At 37.6% G+C, this 18,633-nt stretch overlaps 2 protein-coding genes across 4 annotated transcripts; one reads left to right on the top strand and one right to left on the bottom strand.

The window, feature by feature from the left end:
- Positions 1 to 346: 346 nt before the first annotated feature.
- On the top strand, positions 347 to 12,326 carry LOC121744823. The gene is made up of 22 exons (XM_042138481.1): positions 347 to 1,458; positions 2,671 to 2,786; positions 3,070 to 3,275; positions 3,469 to 3,585; positions 3,844 to 3,972; positions 4,049 to 4,174; positions 4,489 to 4,544; positions 4,666 to 4,765; positions 4,910 to 5,027; positions 5,259 to 5,468; positions 5,654 to 5,987; positions 6,285 to 6,378; positions 6,814 to 6,922; positions 7,171 to 7,442; positions 7,568 to 7,695; positions 7,872 to 8,106; positions 9,871 to 10,059; positions 10,186 to 10,472; positions 10,927 to 11,119; positions 11,233 to 11,475; positions 11,750 to 11,829; positions 11,915 to 12,326. Exons 1-22 carry the CDS (start codon positions 626 to 628, stop codon positions 12,060 to 12,062), a joined length of 4,323 nt encoding a protein of 1,440 aa, XP_041994415.1. The 5' UTR covers positions 347 to 625; the 3' UTR covers positions 12,063 to 12,326.
- Positions 12,327 to 13,890: 1,564 nt separating this feature from the next.
- LOC121743020 (glutamyl-tRNA(Gln) amidotransferase subunit C, chloroplastic/mitochondrial-like) lies at positions 13,891 to 17,835 on the bottom strand. Of its 3 annotated transcripts, XM_042136193.1 has the most exons (6): positions 17,596 to 17,835; positions 17,455 to 17,495; positions 16,155 to 16,210; positions 15,863 to 15,914; positions 15,775 to 15,788; positions 13,891 to 14,192 (listed from the first exon to the last, which is right to left on the bottom strand). In XM_042136193.1, the coding sequence occupies exons 1-6, from the start codon at positions 17,773 to 17,775 to the stop codon at positions 14,002 to 14,004; spliced, it is 534 nt and encodes a 177-aa protein (XP_041992127.1). In that variant the 5' UTR covers positions 17,776 to 17,835; the 3' UTR covers positions 13,891 to 14,001. The 3 variants fall into 3 exon arrangements, with proteins under 3 accessions (XP_041992127.1, XP_041992128.1, XP_041992129.1); XM_042136195.1 differs by lacking the exon at positions 13,891 to 14,192 and having other exon boundaries at positions 15,497 to 15,788; positions 17,596 to 17,829; XM_042136194.1 differs by lacking the exons at positions 15,775 to 15,788; positions 15,863 to 15,914.
- Between the last annotated feature and the right edge of the window lie 798 nt (positions 17,836 to 18,633).

An 18,633-nucleotide genomic window follows, 5' to 3' on the forward strand; every position in this document is an offset into this window, starting at 1 on the left:
CCTATATATTTCAACGATTTACAAGACATATAGTCGATTTAGATTTTAAAATATGAAACATTTATCAGACAATAATTATTTTGTTCATGCACTTATTTCTCTTCATCTCATTTTGCATAGTACATTTATTTTTAAGTATTTTAGTTGAATTGCAGTATAGTAATTTTTTATTTATCAAGAGTTCATTATAAATCCAAAAAATAAGATGTAAAATTTTAAATAAAATTTAATTAAGATGTAATCATATTACAATAATAGGAGTATTTTTATACTGAATATTTACTCCATAAAAAGATTGGATTAATAAAATGAAATGTAAGTAATGCATATGGAGTGGATTTCGCCCCTTCCAAATTAAAAACTTCACATTCACATCTCTTTCTCCGCAACGCATCTCTCTCTTCCCGGCCACCGAGTCACACGAATTATATCTATAGTTCTCACAATCTCGTGTATCATCACACACACTGCTAGCTCACTGCAGTAAGCTCCAATTGTAGCTACCTCGAGCTTCAGCAGCGGTTTATCGAGGGTTTTGATTTGGAAGTTTACTCGTCGGGGATGGATATCCTTTCAGCTTCTTCAACGTCGCACCGTTTGATGTGATGAGTCTTTTCCTCTCTCGATGGCGGTTTCTAAGTTTCGTTATACTGTTTCACTTCGATTAATTGGCTCCGCATTCGCGATTCTGCTAGTCTACATCGCAATTCTCGCTTCGGCGGTGTCGGAACCGGATTCGGATTCCGATTCTGATATTCTACTGTTCCATCAGGACTACTCGCCGCCTTCTCCGCCTCCGCCGCCGCCGCACCCGCCGTCGCTCTCGTGCGAGCATATCGGCGGCGTTGGTTCGTTGGACACCACTTGTGAAATAGTCTCCGATTTGAACTTGAGCGAGAACGTGTATGCAGAGGGCGACGGGAACTTTGTAATTTCGCGGAATGTGAGGGTGAGCTGCTCATCGTTTCTCGGCTGCGAGATTTCAATCAACATCTCTGGGAACTTCTCTTTGGGCGAGAATTCTTCGATAATTAGTGGCACCTTTCAGTTAATTGCAGATAGCGCGAGTTTTGGGAATGGTTCTACTGTGAATACGACATCTCTAGGGGGGACGCCACCTCCGCAGACTAGTGGGACCCCGCAAGGGATTGGTGGAGGCGGTGGGGGGCATGGGGGTAGGGGAGCGGCATGTTTGACGGATAAGACTAAGCTTCCAGAAGATGTGTGGGGTGGGGATGCATATTCGTGGTCTAGTTTGAAGAAACCGTGGAATTATGGAAGTAGAGGGGGGACGACGAGTAGGGAAGTTGATTATGGGGGCGGAGGAGGAGGGAGGGTGATGTTGATAATCTCGAGGCTTTTGGAGGTGAATTGTACTATTTTGGCAGAAGGAGGAGATGGAGGTGCTAGAGGGGGTGGTGGTTCTGGAGGCAGCATCTTCATTAAGGCGAATAAGACGTAATTCCTTGTGTCTTTACTTCATAGTAGTATAATTTTCTTGTGCTTTGGTTTAGATTCAGAATTGTGGTTACATCAACCCGTTTGATGTAATTTGTTATTTGCATAGCATGTTAATTCCAATTATGCTTATCGTGAAGTGAAGCTATGTTATTATCAAGACATCCAGGGTAGCAGTTATGATAGGAATTTTTGAAGGACAATAGTGCTATTCAAAACTTAGTAGTACCTTTTGGTAGCTCTTTATCCATGCAATTTTTTAGTTAATGCTTCTAATCCTGATAGCTTTATATAGTTTGGTCTTATATTGGGTGCATTAGTAATTAGTATCCCTTGCAGAAGTTTCATAGCCTTCTAGTTGTGGCCTTGTGGGTTTTGCTGGCATTGCAATCATATTACGACATCATTTGCATTCTAGAAAAATATATGGTGTCCATGTCTCAATTCTCAAATGTTTTATAATCCAACCACTAGCTCTTTAAAACTGAGCTATAGCGTGATAGGCAATTTACTAGTATTATTTGCTTAGCATTGGAACACCTGAAAATGAACTGCTTTTAGCACAGAAAGACGGGAATGTTTCTCGTTGGATGTTCTTATTAATTTACATGTCTGCTATTTGTTGTATCACAGCACATTCTAAGCCAATGAAGTAGGAGTACTATGTTTTTTTTGAAAAATAGCTTGGACAACAGCGTGCATATAGATCTAGCTAACACACATCGCATGTATAGAATTTTGGAATATCCCCCATCTACGTTGTAACATATTCAGCTGTAAAGAACTTTTCATTTCAGAGTTTCATCTCATTCATTTTAGATCTACATAGATTATCTCGTGGGCCAGGTGGGGTTTTGTTTATGCTGCTGCATTTAAATTGTTACGTCAATATTATGTTTTGAACATGCTTCTTGTTATTGTAATTCAGATAATGTGTGCCACAAGTGACTATCGTATTTGTTTGTTTCTACTTTATTCTTCTGCCGGTCCTGTATTCTTGTCTATTTTGCGACTTTGAAAGCCAATAGAAAAAGCAGGCACCCACAGTTTGATCTGTACAATATCAAAATTCATTTAATTCTTTTAGTGATCAAGTCTTCTTGTCTAGGAGTATTATGTTTGGTTAATTTATTAGCTGTGATTCTGAACAATCCTAAATCCCCAACCTAATACTTTAGTTGATATCAGTCCATTGTTTAATTTGAAGTGCAGGGCTGGAGTTGGCCATATAAGTGCTAGTGGGGGTAGTGGTTTTGCTGGAGGTGGTGGTGGTAGAGTTTCAGTTCATGTATATAGCTGGCACTATGAACCACCTGTATATGTACATGGTATGACCTACGCTACCTTCTGTCTCTTTTCGTTGTGATTCTGGACTTTTATGCTGCATTTGGTCATGTGATAAAAATCTCATGATGTAAAGGTACTTGTTTGCATCTATAGCCTACTTTTATGTTTTAACATCGAAATACTTGTTATTGTAGATTTGAATTATTTGTTATGATATGGTAGCTACGGATTGCTAGTAATCTGCCTCTGATCTCTGGCTAGCTTCCTATGAGATGGAGTATATAAGCCGGTCAGTTCTAACATCATATATTATTCTATGGTCAGGAGGGAGTAGTCGCAGTTGCCCTGAGAATGCTGGTGCGGCTGGTACTTTTTATAATTCGGTACCTCGCAGCCTTACCATCAGCAACAATGACAAATCTACTTATACGGACACACTTCTCTTGGACTTTCCTCAACCATTTTTGACAAACGTCTATATCTCCAATCAGGCTAAGGCTGCTGTGCCCTTGTTATGGAGCCATGTGATGGTCAGTAGAACTGTATATTTGCATCTCCTCTAACATTATAGTAACAGTGTAGCTCTTTTTGGTATATAATCCATTGTTTACTTGATCATTCTCAATGGAATGAACTACCTATCAACTTGTTATAGAGACATCCACTCGGGAGTATATTTATTATCCTTCTTTTGCATTTTAAAACCAATCTAGCCTTCTTCAGGTTCAAGGACAGATCAAGCTTTCACGCGGAGCGTTAACCTTTGGGCTTGCACATTATACACTGTCAGAGTTTGAGCTTTTCGCAGAAGAACTCCTAATGAGTGATTCTATTCTAAGAGTAAGTGATATTTTGTTATTCACAAAAAATATATGGAGTGCCTGACAAACTGACTCTTATACCCTATGTGTTACTGAGAACGGTTCTGCTGCATTGATGGACATGCTTTGACATACTTAACAATATCATTGATGGTGTGATGTTGCATAACCTAGTATCGTTTTGAGAAAAGCTTGTGCTTATTTTTTACATTCTATTGTTTTTTTTTTGAGTTTGATAATTGAGAAACATGACACTGAGTTGTACAATATATTCTAGGTTTTTGGTGCTCTCCGCATGTCTGTTAAAATGTTTTTGATGTGGAACTCAAAGATGATAATATATGGAGGACGGGATGAAACTGTCGGGACATCATTACTTGGGGCTAGCAATCTCTTAGTTTTAAGGGTAAGTAAGCTAGGTTGCCTATTGTATCTTCACATGGCATTAATAATTGACTTCCTTGCAAACTTTCTTTTGGCAGGAATCCTCTCTTATACATTCGAATGCAAGCCTTGGAGTTCAAGGTCAAGGTTCATTAAATTTGTCTGGTCCTGGAGATTGTATTGAAGCCCAACACTTAGTTTTGTCATTGTTTTCTAGCATCAAGGTATGCCATCTCTGAGTATATGTTTCTTCTAAGCCTGATTCGTCCTTCAAGGCATGGACTGGAGTATATGTTTACTTTTTCTGTATATTGGATGCCAATAATATGCTGCACAAAGGGCTCTCTTTTTTGTTGGTTTCCCATGTTCACCAAGTTTTTTTCCACTTGTAATTGGGCTCGAGAAGACCTTTGCAGCTGACTTTAACTACTTATTCTTTTCTTATATTATATTATCCACAGCTCGTGGCTAGCATATGCAACAGATGTTATATGTCTAACTGGGTATTATTGCTTTGTTTCTTCATTTCATGATGAAGATTGGACATGGATCGGTTCTGCGTGGTCCTCTTAGAAATGCCACAGACGATGATGTGTGAGTCCCATAGTTCATGCTAAAATAACTTGAGCTTGACGTGTACAATTTAGCTCGTCCAAGATTCACCAGAAGATGGTCAAGTTCGTATCGTGGTTAATTGTTTGTTGCGACTTGTTAGGATGCCCAAACTGTACTGTGATTCACAAAATTGCCCTATTGAGCTGCTTCACCCACCCGAAGATTGTAATGTTAACTCTTCTCTCGCCTTTACCATGCAGGTGCAAATTTGTTACGAAATAAAACATCATTAATTTTAATTTCCACTAGTGTTTAGCTTAAAGATTTTGGTTTTTTTCTCCGGGCTTAGCATATGTTTCATTTCTGGTATGGATTTCTTATGCACTTTGTTATTTGTTGTGAAGATCTGTCGAGTGGAGGATATACTAGTTCAAGGTCTTGTTGAAGGTTCTGTTGTTCTTTTTCATAGAGCACGAACGGTGACTGTCCAATCTTCTGGAATTATAAGTGCATCTGGAATGGGTATGACTTGGGCTCATCTCCTCTTTTCAGTCCATCATGCCTATTTTTTATGTAATTATTTTATTCTAAGAATATCTCTCTCACTCGCTCTCTCAAATCGTTAAGAGTGTGAGTAAATTGGAAAAGTTTCTATTGTGTCATTGCATCCGTAAGTTAGTCTGATTATAGAAGACTTTGCATTAATGTCATACAGTACTTGACAATTTAGGATTTGAATTTGTACTTGTACAGGCTGCAATGGTGGTGTTGGTCAAGGAAAATTACTTGGCAATGGTCTTGGTAGTGGTGGTGGACATGGTGGTCAAGGTGGAATGGGCTGTTACAATGACAGTTGTATAGAGGGAGGAGCATCCTATGGGGATGCTGATTTACCCTGTGAACTGGGCAGTGGAAGTGGAAATGATAGCTTGGCCATGTCAACTGCTGGTGGAGGTGTTTTAGGTTAGCTAAGATTTCCAGTTGAATTATCACGCCCCCCCCCCCCGGCCCTACAACAACAAAAATAAACTAACATAAAAGAAAATGCTGTATATTGCTATTCTTGGACATGGTATATATGTTACTCCTAGTTGAGTAGTAACCTGTTTGCGTAGCCAAGTCATTCTTCATCTGTTCCTTCCTTGCAGTGATAGGCTCCTTGGAGTATCCGTTGCAAAATTTGCAGATTGAAGGTTCCGTTAGAGCAGATGGGGACAACTCCAGTGGGAGCATCCAAAAGAAGGATTCCCTCATTAGTGTTCCATATATTGGTCCAGGGGGTGGATCTGGAGGTTCCATCTTGTTATTCTTGCATACATTGTCCCTTGGTGAATCTGCCGTTTTATCCAGCACTGGAGGTCATGGGAGCATGAATGGTGGTGGTGGAGGTGGTGGTGGAAGGATTCATTTTCACTGGTCGGATATTTCCACTGGAGATGTATATTCGCCAATTGCTTTAGTGAATGGAAGCATTCTTGCTGGGTTAGTGCGAATACTTCTTCTATTGCCCCTCAATTCTTGCAATTTCTGGAATAGTTTATCAAGTAAAATCCTAAATTAATGGTTTTTTAAACTATGTTCTTGTACGTACTAATTGCACGCTTTTCTTGACAAGATAACTAGCATTTTTTTCCGAAGTTGCAATTGAAGAAGCAATGTGAAAAATTGGCTCTTAATAATTTCAGCATGTATGTCGATTCAAGTTGAATGCTGGGAAGTGCCTGTTTTTTCTTGGTGCACCTTGGCATTTATGCTACATTAACAGTTCTTTTATCATAGGGGTGGATTTGGTGTTAATCAGAGTCTCATGGGTGAAGATGGAACAGTCAGTGGAAAAGCTTGCCCCAAGGGACTTTACGGGATATTCTGTGAGGTGGTTTATAATTCATAATCCCTAACCTGTCTCCAAGTATTCTTTCATCTTTAGTGAAATATTTTGGTTATGTTTCTCTTTTCAATTTATTTGGGGGGGGGGGGGGGGTTGGGTTTCATACCCTGTATACCTAGGTGCCTAAGGTATAGTCTTTACCAAGTTCTCATATAATATTTATTGAATTGGTTCAACAGATTGATGGCTTGTTATATCACAAAATCATTGCACTCGTGTAATATGATGTTATTAAGGTTGAGATAGGATATGCAAAATCCTTTCTCATTGCTGCTGTTTAATAGTTTGCTAGGTTGGTCTGTCTACCCAAAATATAAGAATCACACTGATCAGAACCTGTTACACACTAAGTAATATTTGTTCAACATGGTTTTGGTCAAAATTTCTTTCTGAGCTTGTTACTGTTTTTCATAACTGCAGGAATGTCCAGATGGCACTTATAAGAATGTTACAGGGTCAGACATATCCCTGTGTTCTTCATGTCCAAGCCATGAGCTTCCCGGTCGTGCCGTTTATGTTCATGTTCGAGGTACTGCGAAATCCAGAGGGTTATGTGGTTTCTGTCCTTCCTTTTTGTTATCCTTGGAATTATTGATGTCATCTTCCCCTTTCTATGTAACATATGAAAACTGCAATACATTCATACTTAATTTTTTTTGTCCCGGTCCCGAAATATAATACCCTTTCAGTAGTCAAAAGTTCTGCTTATTGTTCCTTTTCCATTTTATACGCGGAGTTGCAAGATTTAATATACTAGCCTCCTGATTGTTCTGGCAGGCGGTGTTACTGAGGCACCATGTCCTTACAAATGCATTTCTGGGAGATATCACTTGCCACACTGTTATACTACTCTTGAAGAGTTGGTATATACATTTGGTGGACCCTGGGTGTTCAGCCTCCTCTTTGTAGGTGTCGTTATCTTGCTTGCAATGGTGCTAAGTGTGGCACGGGTGAAGTTCAGTGGGGAAGATGAAATATCCAGCCATGGTCCTATACAGCAGGGTTCTCTAACAGATCACTCATTCCCTTTCCTGGAGTCTTTGAATGAGGTAAGTTCTGTATAACCTTGAACATTCAGCCAATAAAATATAATAATATGAATGCCAAGATTAATCTCCCATTCTCTTATTTTAATGGTGAAGTATGAAAGTTTTTAGCTCATGTTTGCCACTAGGTTCTGGAAACTAACAGAGCTGAGGAGTCTCAGAGTCACATGCATCGGCTGTACTTTATGGGTCCAAATACATTTAAAGAACCTTGGCATCTTCCTCATTCACCCCCTAGACAAGTTAGAGAAATAGTGTAAGTTTCTCCTGTCATTATTGCTCTGGCCTGTTTGGCAAATTAGTGCAGATATGCTGCAATTGCTTATCTTACTATTCGAAGTTGCAAATACAATAATATTCTCTGTGCCATTTAGAAGATTAAGAGATACTGCTGACCTAGAGGTAACCTTTGACTTTCTTACGAAATGGCAGATATGAGGACGCATATAATATATTTGTTGACGAGATCAATGTGCTTGCTGCCTATCAGTGGTGGGAAGGTTCAGTGCATATTGTTCTTTGTGTACTCGCTTATCCTCTTGCATGGTCATGGCAACAATGGCGCCGGAGAATGAAAGTACAAAAAATTCGAGAATATGTACGGTCTGAATATGATCATGCTTGCTTGCGCTCCTGCCGTTCACGTGCTCTGTATGAAGGGTTAAAGGTTAGTTTCTCAAGAATCATGCATGTATTTTGAACATCAATATTCATGGTGGTTACCTTACTTTGAAATAAGAATCTTCATAGTTGGGCACTGCAGCTATTATAGCATCCCTGCATCACATCCTGAGTCAGTTTTTTATCTATATAGATCGAATACTTGAGGAACATCATCGCGCAAATTGTCACCTTCGGTATCTGTACATACCACGGAAGGAAATGAATAAGAAATAGGAAAACAAAATTTTGACGCTATCGATGTCAGTTTTTCACATAATGATTGAAGAAAATATTTGCCAATTCTTTTTTATTTAAGTTCATAGACCAATTTGGAGTTTAAACAGTATAACAACTATTTTCTGTATTCATGCAACATCATGTAGGAGCAGAAAGACAGTTAAAATGCTCAGCAACCTGCTCTCAGGGCTGGTTTCGATGCTCTGGAGGCCTACAGCCTGAAGCTGCCCAAACCTGTTTCAATTTTCACAATGTCACGTTGCAATACGTTTAGTAGCCTATGAAACTCTTGTAGAAATCATATGAGGCTTAGTGAATAAAGAATCCTCAGCATTAGCAATGGCAAAAATCTCATCACAAAACTTGGGCAGATCATATATAGTAACTGATACTATCACTGTTTGTTCCAAGGAATCTTCTTGTTTACTGGAAGCACGAACATATGAAACCTACCTTGTAAGATACTATAACATATGAATTGTCCTCTGAATTCTGAAATATGGAAAGAAGGAAGAAAATGAAACAAAGACTTGCTTCTAGAGGATGTTTAGCAGCTGAATGGATCTCATATTACTACTTATGTTGTGCAATAAGACCTAATAGGATGTGATTATGTTAATGCTTCAAATATTGCTAATAAACTTAGAGAGGAAGTCAGTTGTCCTGAAACAAGAATGCGCATGAATCCTTCCCTTTGCCAAATCTTCCCAACTAAACACAATCTAAATGATACTATAAAGATTCATAGCTTTAGCCTTACGAAAACATCAGACTGAAAAGGGGAAGAAACAGATTAACAGTCACTCGACTACACCACTTTCTATTTTAACAAATGTTGTTGTTAGCATACCAGATGCTGGAACCGTTTACAAGATCTGTCCGCTGGATTTAGAGAAGAGAATGCACTAAAGGGTGCAAAAGAAACTGATAGCTGTTCTTAGATGACCTTCAACAGCTTATTGGATCTCCTATCACTACTCGTGTTGTTAACAAAAATCATCATAGGAATATTTAGCTAATTTTCCAATTTTGCAACGAACTTGAAGAATTTCGTTATATTGAAACAAGAGGCTCTATTAATCCTACTTCTAGACAACACTTTCAACAGCTTATTGGATCCTCCTTCATGGTGGTTACCTTATTTTTCTTTGAAAAGTCATATCATTCTGGCACAAATTCTGGGAGTAACACTTTGGTGGGCTATTGCGTTTTTTTTCTCATTATTCCCTGTTATAGGATAGTTTCCCTGACTAGCATTAACTGATCTGCACTGTGAATCTGTGATACATGTTATTCTCAATATACCAACTTTTGAGTTCTGGAACTATTCGTTAACCATCTAACTTTGTGGTTAGCCCGACTAATAATCCATTTACATGAATCAGAACTTCTAGCCAAAACTGGAAATTGCTCTAGAGACTGTTTGCAATTAACCCAATATGCCGACCATCTCCTTGAAATCTATTTTCTCTGGCTGCAATCTTGAGTCTTGACACCCTTTTTATATAATTACTGACATGTGTTACTTCAGGTTGCTGCCACACCAGATCTTATGCTAGCATATCTTGATTTTTTTCTTGGAGGCGATGAAAAGAGAAGCGACTTTCCTCCTTGTCTCCGTCAAAGATTTCCAATCTCTCTAATATTTGGAGGAAATGGGAGCTACATGGCTCCTTTCTCACTTCATAATGACAACACTATCACCAGTATCATGAGTCAGGTTTGTCATCTAAGTACAGGGAACTGTCAACCACTTTTTTTTAATCAAGAAAACTCTGAAATAGGCATTTCGTTGGTATTTTTTTAATAGAATACAGAATTCTTCTGAAACACATCTTTTCTTCAGGCTGTGCCTCCCACTACTTGGTACCGGTTTGTGGCTGGCCTGAATGCGCGATTACGCTTGGCTCACAAGGGTTGTCTGAAAAGGAAATTTCGCCCAGTCATCGAATGGCTTGAAACTTGTGCAAATCCCAAATTAAGTATCTACGGGGCGCGTGTGGATCTTGCTATATTTCAAGTTACTGTTAGTGGCTATTGCCAGTACGGACTTATGATATATTCTGCTGAAGAACTGGACCATATATCATTTGGACATCTTGATGAATCAATTCATAATGAACAACACTCAAGGTATGCACAGTATGCTTACAGAGAAATTTTTATTTAGTTATGGATACATGCTATTTTTTGTATTTAAAAAACATACAAGTTTTATTAAGTCTTATTTTGGTTAATTTTCTGCTCTGCCCCTCTTTTCTTTTGATGATAATGAATCCCATCTAGTACATATCTGATTATTAAGTCTTATTTTGGTTAATTTTTCGTTGAAAGGGATATGCTTAAATTGCAAATTTGTTTTACAAAGGGCTCAAATGTATATTAGATATCCCGAAGATCTTGTACGAAAAAATCTATAATTTGGCCAGTCCTTCCTTCTTGTATCCCCTTTAGATGTAAAATGACTTGGTAACTAATTTGGTGGAAATTGTGGTAATCTGCAATGTCATTGCCATATTGTACTTCCACGCCTGTTAATTACTCCTACCTGCTGTTGTTGCATCATATATCTCCTTTTGCCTGTCAGTTCTGTGAGTTTATTCTCTCTGAAAGATGAGATTGACTCTGCCCAAAGTCGGAGAAGCTCCAACTATAACTCAAGACAGAAGATTTATCAAGGGATATTAGATATTAAAAGTTTGAAGGCGCTCAAAGAGAAAAGAGATGCATCTATTCTCTTATCTATCCTGGTTCACAACAGTAGACCTACCAATCATCAGGTACCTTCATGTCTTCGCTCTCCACATAGTTAATCCACCCACTTGCTATATATTTGTACGTCATTGTGTTTATTATCTTATTACTGCTAAAAGTCGTGTGAACTCTGCTGCAGGATCTTGTCGGTTTGGCCATCTCTACCCTGCTTCTAGGAGATTTTAGCTTAGTATTGCTCACATTGCTTCACCTGTACTCACTTTCCATAGCAGACGTCTTTCTCGTGTTGTTAGTATTACCCCTGGGGATTTTGATCCCCTTCCCTGCTGGAATCAATGCTTTATTCAGTCACGGACCAAGGCGATCAGAAGGAGTTACTCGTATGTATGCTATGTGGAATGTCTCATCCTTGATAAACACGGTAAGTTGCACTTCTTTCTACATCAGTGTCTGGCTACTTACACGTACTTCAAATTCACAAAACATTTTTTTTCATAAAAGTTAGTCTTGTTACCATCCCACTTAATTCATGGAGTAAAAAATAACTGTTACAGAAGAGGTTCCAACTGAAAAAGTTCCCTTACTGGGATATGTTTTTTGTTTGTTATTAGGATTTTGTTACTGAGTTAGTGGGAAAAATCTCTTCCTATAGTTTCTCCTATCAATATCAATATTGCCTGATTTTGATGGCACAGGGTGTTGCATTTGCTTGTGGCTACATACACTATTCCAATCAATCAAGTAGCCGACTTCCAAACTTCGAGCCACTGAATATGTGAGCCCGGCATCCTACTTTTTATCTCTTTTTTTCATTTTGGACATTCACCTGAGTTGTTATTAAGATGTGATGTAATCTGCAGGGACGGAAACGAGTGGTGGATATTCCCTGCTGCACTTGTATTGTGTAAGTGCATCCAGTCGCAACTCATAAACTGGCACGTAGCTAATCTGGAGATTCAAGACCGTTCACTGTACAGTAAGGACTTCACTATGTTTTGGCGATCATAATATTAGTCACTAAGCAAAAACTCACCAATTCCCATCGTTTTTTGGTGTGGGTTGTGTTTGTAGTGCATGTTAATGATAGTCCCGTAGAGAAAATAGATTGATTTTTGCAGAGTGGTATAAATAAGTTGAAAATGAAATTGGGAAAAGTTTGGTAGGATTAGCTAGCTACTATATCTTCTACAGTTGTGTTCCTCCACTGTAAATAGTGTTTTGATCTCTAATTCGAGCCACTTGTCGCGTTAGTGAAGGATTATGGCATGTTAATACACCATGATGTTAGAAAGGGAGATGGGAGTATTATTTGCAGTAGAAACATTCTTTTATATATACATATTCAAATGGGAGAAAAGATGGTTAGAGTATTGTTAATTGAAGTTGAGTAAATAGAAAAGATAGAGAAAGAAACTGGAGAGAGAACGATAGACTACCTTAAAAAAAATAGAACTATTGATAATGAACAAAAGGAGCTGTAAATTCATTGGCTTTGCATGTTTTGACCAAATTAATTTGAAGAGCATGAGTGTGAATTCGAAGTGCAAACGAATCATGCCTATTCAGAGCGAGCTAATTTGGGTAGATTGGAAGTTCCAACTTTTATTCCAATTTTGATTTTATGTAAATATGATTACGTTATGTGAACTATATTGAAATCGTTTTTGTGTGTGTGTGTGGGGTGTCGTGTCAAGGAAAAGAATCAGTTAGGATCCACTTTTATTCAATTTTGATTATATTTAAATTAGATTAAGTTAAGTAAAATATATGTACGTGAGAGAGAGAGAGAGAGATTAATATACACCATCAAAATGTCGTGCATAAATGATTTAACAGAAGAGAAAATCCAGTTCGTTGGAACACAACTATATTATTCCACCTCATTTAAGAAGACCTTTGGAACTTTGATATAAGAATCTTCATATCCACACAGTTTTTGATTCATATATATTAAATTTCCACCATTTTCTGAACGGATTATTATCAAATACTTGAGGAGCATCATCGCGCAAATTGTCACCTTCGGAAGTAAATGAATTGGAAATAGGAAAACAAAATTTCGAGGCTATCAATATCAGTTTTTCACATAATGATTGAAGAAATATTTAACATTTTTATTTAAGTTCATAGAGAGCAAAAAACGCATGAAGAGGAGCAGTGTAACAACAATTTGTGTATTCATAAAATATAATGTAGGAGCAGAAAGTTCAATTTTTAGCAAGTTTTCGTAATTTAAAAATCTGGAGTTCATTATAAGTTTTTTATTACTTCATTATAATGAATTTCAGATTATCTTATAATGATGTTGCTAGGTGTTTAGCGTTTAAGAATGGTTGGGTATTGAAACTATATTCAAAACACCATTTATTACTCCATCTATTATTACTAACATTCAACTATATAGTAAAGAGTTATTTGCCTGTAAACACATAAACTTTCAACTTTTTCTGATTTTTTCCCTAAACTTGAATTTTTTAATACAGATGCATGAACTTTAGTTTTTTCTGATTTTTCCCCAAAATAAAAAATCAAAACTGATGTGGCTATATGGCAATCAAAACTATGTCGTTTTGATTTATTAAGTTTTACAAAATAAAAATAAATTCCATGTCATCATAGCAATATTGAAAAATAATACTCCTTCCATTCCACTAAAGATGTCCCACTTTCCTTTTTTATTTGTCTCAACTAAGATGACTCATTATTAAAAATGAAAACACTTTTATCTATACTTTATTCTTTCTCTCTTACTTTAACTCTTGCCGCTCATAGAAGGGGTCATCTTTCTTGGGACGGAATGAGTACATTTATAAAAATTGAAGGGGCGAAAAAGACATTTTCCAACTCAATCCTAATGATATTTAAGCTCACCGAACAATCAGGAACCAACACTCAAGTTCACATATAATGCTCTCAACAATCTCAGCTAGAAAAATGAAAATGCGTCTCACACAGAGAGTGTCTTCTTGATCATGTAGAGTAGATGAGTCGCCCCCTTTATATCTAGGCTGGGCATGAGATAAAACCGAATCAGCTCACAACCTCCTTCGGTCGTTTGAACTCCAAAGCCTATCTTAATTCTTAACCAACAGCTCGCAACTGCTATCTTAACTAACTTCTTTATTTGCAGTTTGGTCCCTACACTTGCCAAATAACATACAAAGTATCTTATTTAGTTTAGATATCAATATAACTATCATAATACATCAATATAATACAAAACCTAGCTTTCCCAGAGGGAGGAGGGTCAGAGGGAGGGAGTTTTAAAGGTAGATAAGTCACAGAAACTACCAAGAACAATCATGCAAGGATTTTCTAAAGCTATAACTCTACAGTTAGCAAGCAAACAATTAAAACCGCGTACACAAGCAAGCACACATAGGTGGTTAGCCCAAAGTGTGCTCAATATGAATATACTTAACAAGCAACCTCAAGAAGCATGCTAAAAGCAAAGATCATCCCTCTCTGTCATGAGCACCCCGGCAAGAAGATTTCTAGTTCCCAAGCACTCAATGTGTGAGGGCGCAGGGGGTCACTCAAGGCGGTTAAGACACTTGGTGGATAGGTAACTTTCTCAAGGAGTCATTATACTCACTGATACCCACTTTTGCTAACACTTAGAACATCAGCACATGCACATCGGAAGAAAACAAAGGAAAGCAGCAAGAGCACCTTGTAAAGCAATTAAAACAAGAGCAAACATGTGCAATAAAAACCTAGATCGCGGCCAGTGATGTCTACCAGCACATAATCGCAAACTTAAAACTAGAAAGTGATAAAAGTTTTAAGGGATAAGCCAGAGCGGATACCCTATCGTTAAGGGATACCCGATTATACCTCAAAGCCTGCCCAGAGGCTGAGCCTTACTCTGTAGAACCCACCCCCTTATAATTTAGCAACTCGGCTTGCCCGTCAATCCCATCGTGGCTCTGATGCTACTGTAGGGATCAGATCGACAGAGTTCACGAGACCTCTTTTTGATTACAAGATGAGAGATGGTCAATCTCTCAATCACAGACCAGTTACAACTGAATCAAGATACTAAGTACATGCAATAATACAAGATGAAAGTCCTAGCACTAGCCAGATCATCAACCGACTCTGACTCTAGTCAAACGCCATTTATAGTACCTGCACACTTAATTAAACCAAATAGTAACCACAAGAGTCGGACTATGTCTGGGGCTGGGGAGGAGCTGCACTTTCAGATGAGCACCGTGCTCACCAACGAGGACACGTGCACCAACGCCGCGCTCAGGGCAGTCGGTCACCAGCAATGCTCTGGCGCTCGTCAACTGCTTTGTTGATAAGGTTGTGGTTCCATTAATTTTCTTGTAAACGCTTTTAGGTTTCTCATTGATAAATGTTTTTTACAGTACTTGTTTTTTATAGTACCACACCTATTTATTTTGGTGCACATGAAAAGAGATAAGATGTGCGTATAAAAGCAAAACACCTCATGCATCCAAATTCATACAATCTACCTCCAACACTACATTTGATCAAGCAAATCACGATCACACAAATAAACGCACAACACACAGTAAAACACTCAAATCATAAAAGAGAGAGAGAGAGATTAATATACTCCATCAAAATGTCCGGAATAAATTATTAACAGAAGAGAAAAGTCCGCTCGTTGGAACACAACTATATTATTCCTCCTTATTTAAGACCTTTGGAACTTTGATATAAGAATCTTCATAGTTGGGCACTGCACCTATTATAGCATCCCTGCACCACATCCAGACTCAGTTTTTGATTCATATAGATTACATTTCTACCATTTTCTGAACGGATTTTGTTACCTATTATCAAATACTTGAGGAACATCATCACGCAAATTGTCACCTTCGGTTTCTGTACATACCACGGAAGCAAATAAATTGGAAATAGGAAAACAAAATTTCGAGGCTATCAATATCAGTTTTTCACATAATGATTGAAGAAAATATTTAACAATTCTTTTTAGTTTAAGCTCATAGAGACCAAAAACACATGGAGTATGAAGAGGAGCAGTGTAACAACAATTTACTGTATTCATAAAACATCATGTAGGAGCAGAGAGACAGTTAAAATGTTTAGCAAGTTTTCGGTAACCTGCTCTCAGGGCTGGTTCGATGCTCTGAAGGTCCACAGCCTGAAGCTGCCCAAACCTGTTTCGAATTTCACAATGTCACATTGCAATACTTGTTTATTAGTAAACAATGAAATGCTTGTAGAAATCATTTGAAGCTAAGTGAATAAAGAATCCACAGCATTAGCAATGACAAAAATCTTATCTCAAAACATGGGAAGATCATATATTGTAACCGATAATATCACTGTTTGTTCCAACATATCTTCTTGTTTAGCATACTGGAAGCATGAACATAGGAAACCTATAACATATAGTTACAAGAATTATCCTCTGAAATATGGAAGGAAGAAATGGAACAAAGAGTCAAAGACATGCTTCTAGAGGATGTTAAGCAGCTGACTGGATCTCCTACAACTATATACTTATGTTGTGAATAAGACCAAATGGGATGTGATTATGCTAATGCTTCAAACATTGCTAATAAACTAAGAGAAGAAGTCAACTGTCCTGAAACAAGAATGCGTGTGAATCCTTCCTTTTGCCAAATCTTCCCAACTAAACACAATCTAAATGATAAAATAGATCCATAGCTTTAGCAGTACCAAAACATCAGACAAAAAAGGGAAGAAATAGATTAATAGTCACTCGACTACACCACTTTTTATTCTAACAAATGTTGTTGTCTAGCATACCAGATGCTGGAACACATTTACAAGATCTGTGGACGGAATTTAGAAAAAAAAGGAAGCACTAAAGGGTGCAAAAGAAACTGATAACTGTTCTAAAGATGACCTTCAACAGCTTATTGGATCTCCTATGACTACTCGTGTTGTTAACGAAAATCATCATAGGAATTCCATATTTTGCAACAAACTTGGAAAATTCCATATTGAAACAAGAGGCTCCATTAATCATTCTTCTCGGCAACATTTCAAAACCAAACACAATCGCAAAGTTATAGAAACCATCCTATATGTCAAGTTGCAGCACCACAACTTTGGATCTTATATAATTCTATTGTAGTTAAACTTCATACGATGTGTACAACATAAGTGGTGGCATTATACTCTCATGAAATAATATACTACCAGAATGAAATACATGAAAACCACGTGAAATGAAATTGCTAGCAAACTCAGAAGACTACAAAAGCATAAAATGAGTTCCACTCAGTCACTTTATAAGTAGATTTGTTACGATACACACACACAAACATGCATCAATACACATTATCCATACAAAACTATACATCACCCGCCGTACTAGCTCAGCACACATTCCCACTCGCCATAAACGCACAAACACAGAACAAGAGAGTACCAGTCTACCACTTGCCGAATTTTGGGAGCAAATTCCTCGACCTATAAAATACGAAAAATCGAATAACTAAACAGATAAATAAAACAATCAGCGGCTGAATTCACATTGGAAACAGACAGAATCCGAAACGCAAATTCATACTTGTTTCGGGGTGAGAGAAATCCGAGCTTTCTCAGCCAAACTCGGAACATCCGGCGGGTCGAGGCTATACTTCGCCGCATAAAACCGCTTTTTCGATTGAAATGCTTTCGGAAAACCGCTGCTCCTGAAGCTGAACAACTGCGGATTAGCTCGGAGAAGCATAATCGCTCTGCTACCCATTTTCACGATAAGGTACGACGAATCTCTCTCTCTTTTTCTAAACGCAAGGACTCTAATGGGCTTCAAAATTTGAGACCAATAACATTTTATACCCATGAATTAGGCCCATTTTGACATCTTGCAAATTTTAAATGTTTTGGCTTTGGCATGATGAAATTAGAATTAGATAGAATTCTCTATGTTAGCTTATATGGTGGAGTTGTTCTTTCAATCTAGTTTGTATTTGAAAATCGAATAGTTAAATCTTTTACTTGACAACCTAGAATTCATAAATACATCACTTCTAGAATTAGCTACTCCACTAAGGACCCGTTTTATAGGTGATAAACCAAGGTTAAGGTTGGTGGGACCCACCACAATCCAATGTTTGATACAAATTTTCAGCCTGGATAAATGCAATCCAAGGCCCGAAAAAAATTGCGGCGGCCCGCCAGGCCCGCGTGAATAGTGCCCGTTTTCACTATTGGGCTTAGTTAATGTGACCCACAAAATTTGTGGGTTTATTTTATCCTGTTGTGGGTTTATTTTATCCTATATAAATCCTACATTTGGCCCGAAAATTTTATCCTATGTTAATCCTCTTGTTATAACCCACTCACTCTATAAAACGGGTCCTAAGTAAAGATTTCATATCTTTATTACCCTCTTTATTTCATATTAATAGATGCATTTAATTTTCTATACTCGTTTTGAAAAAATAGTATAAAATATAAATAGTTAAAATTGAGAAGGAGTAGAGTAAGAGAGAGAATAATGTATATATTATTTTACTCTATTTTTCTCTACTTTTACTATTTATTAATATATTTTTTTAAAATGAGTGCAAAACATAAAATGCATATATTAACATGGGACGGA

This window comes from Salvia splendens, chromosome 8 (assembly GCF_004379255.2).
Source record: "Salvia splendens isolate huo1 chromosome 8, SspV2, whole genome shotgun sequence".
Lineage (NCBI taxonomy): Eukaryota > Viridiplantae > Streptophyta > Magnoliopsida > Lamiales > Lamiaceae > Salvia > Salvia splendens.

Coding starts and splice junctions, on each gene's coding strand:
- LOC121744823 (XM_042138481.1), top strand. CDS start 626: ATGGCGGTTTCTAAGTTTCGTTATACTGTTTCACTTCGATTAATTGGC. Junction 2,787..3,069: donor ACCACCTGTATATGTACATG/GTATGACCTACG, acceptor TTCTATGGTCAG/GAGGGAGTAGTCGCAGTTGC. Junction 4,175..4,488: donor CATTGTTTTCTAGCATCAAG/GTATGCCATCTC, acceptor TTCATGATGAAG/ATTGGACATGGATCGGTTCT.
- LOC121743020 (XM_042136193.1), bottom strand. CDS start 17,775: ATGGGTAGCAGAGCGATTATGCTTCTCCGAGCTAATCCGCAGTTGTTC. Junction 17,496..17,595: donor TTTCTCTCACCCCGAAACAA/GTATGAATTTGC, acceptor CGTATTTTATAG/GTCGAGGAATTTGCTCCCAA. Junction 15,915..16,154: donor CGAACCAGCCCTGAGAGCAG/GTTACCGAAAAC, acceptor TGGTATGTACAG/AAACCGAAGGTGACAATTTG.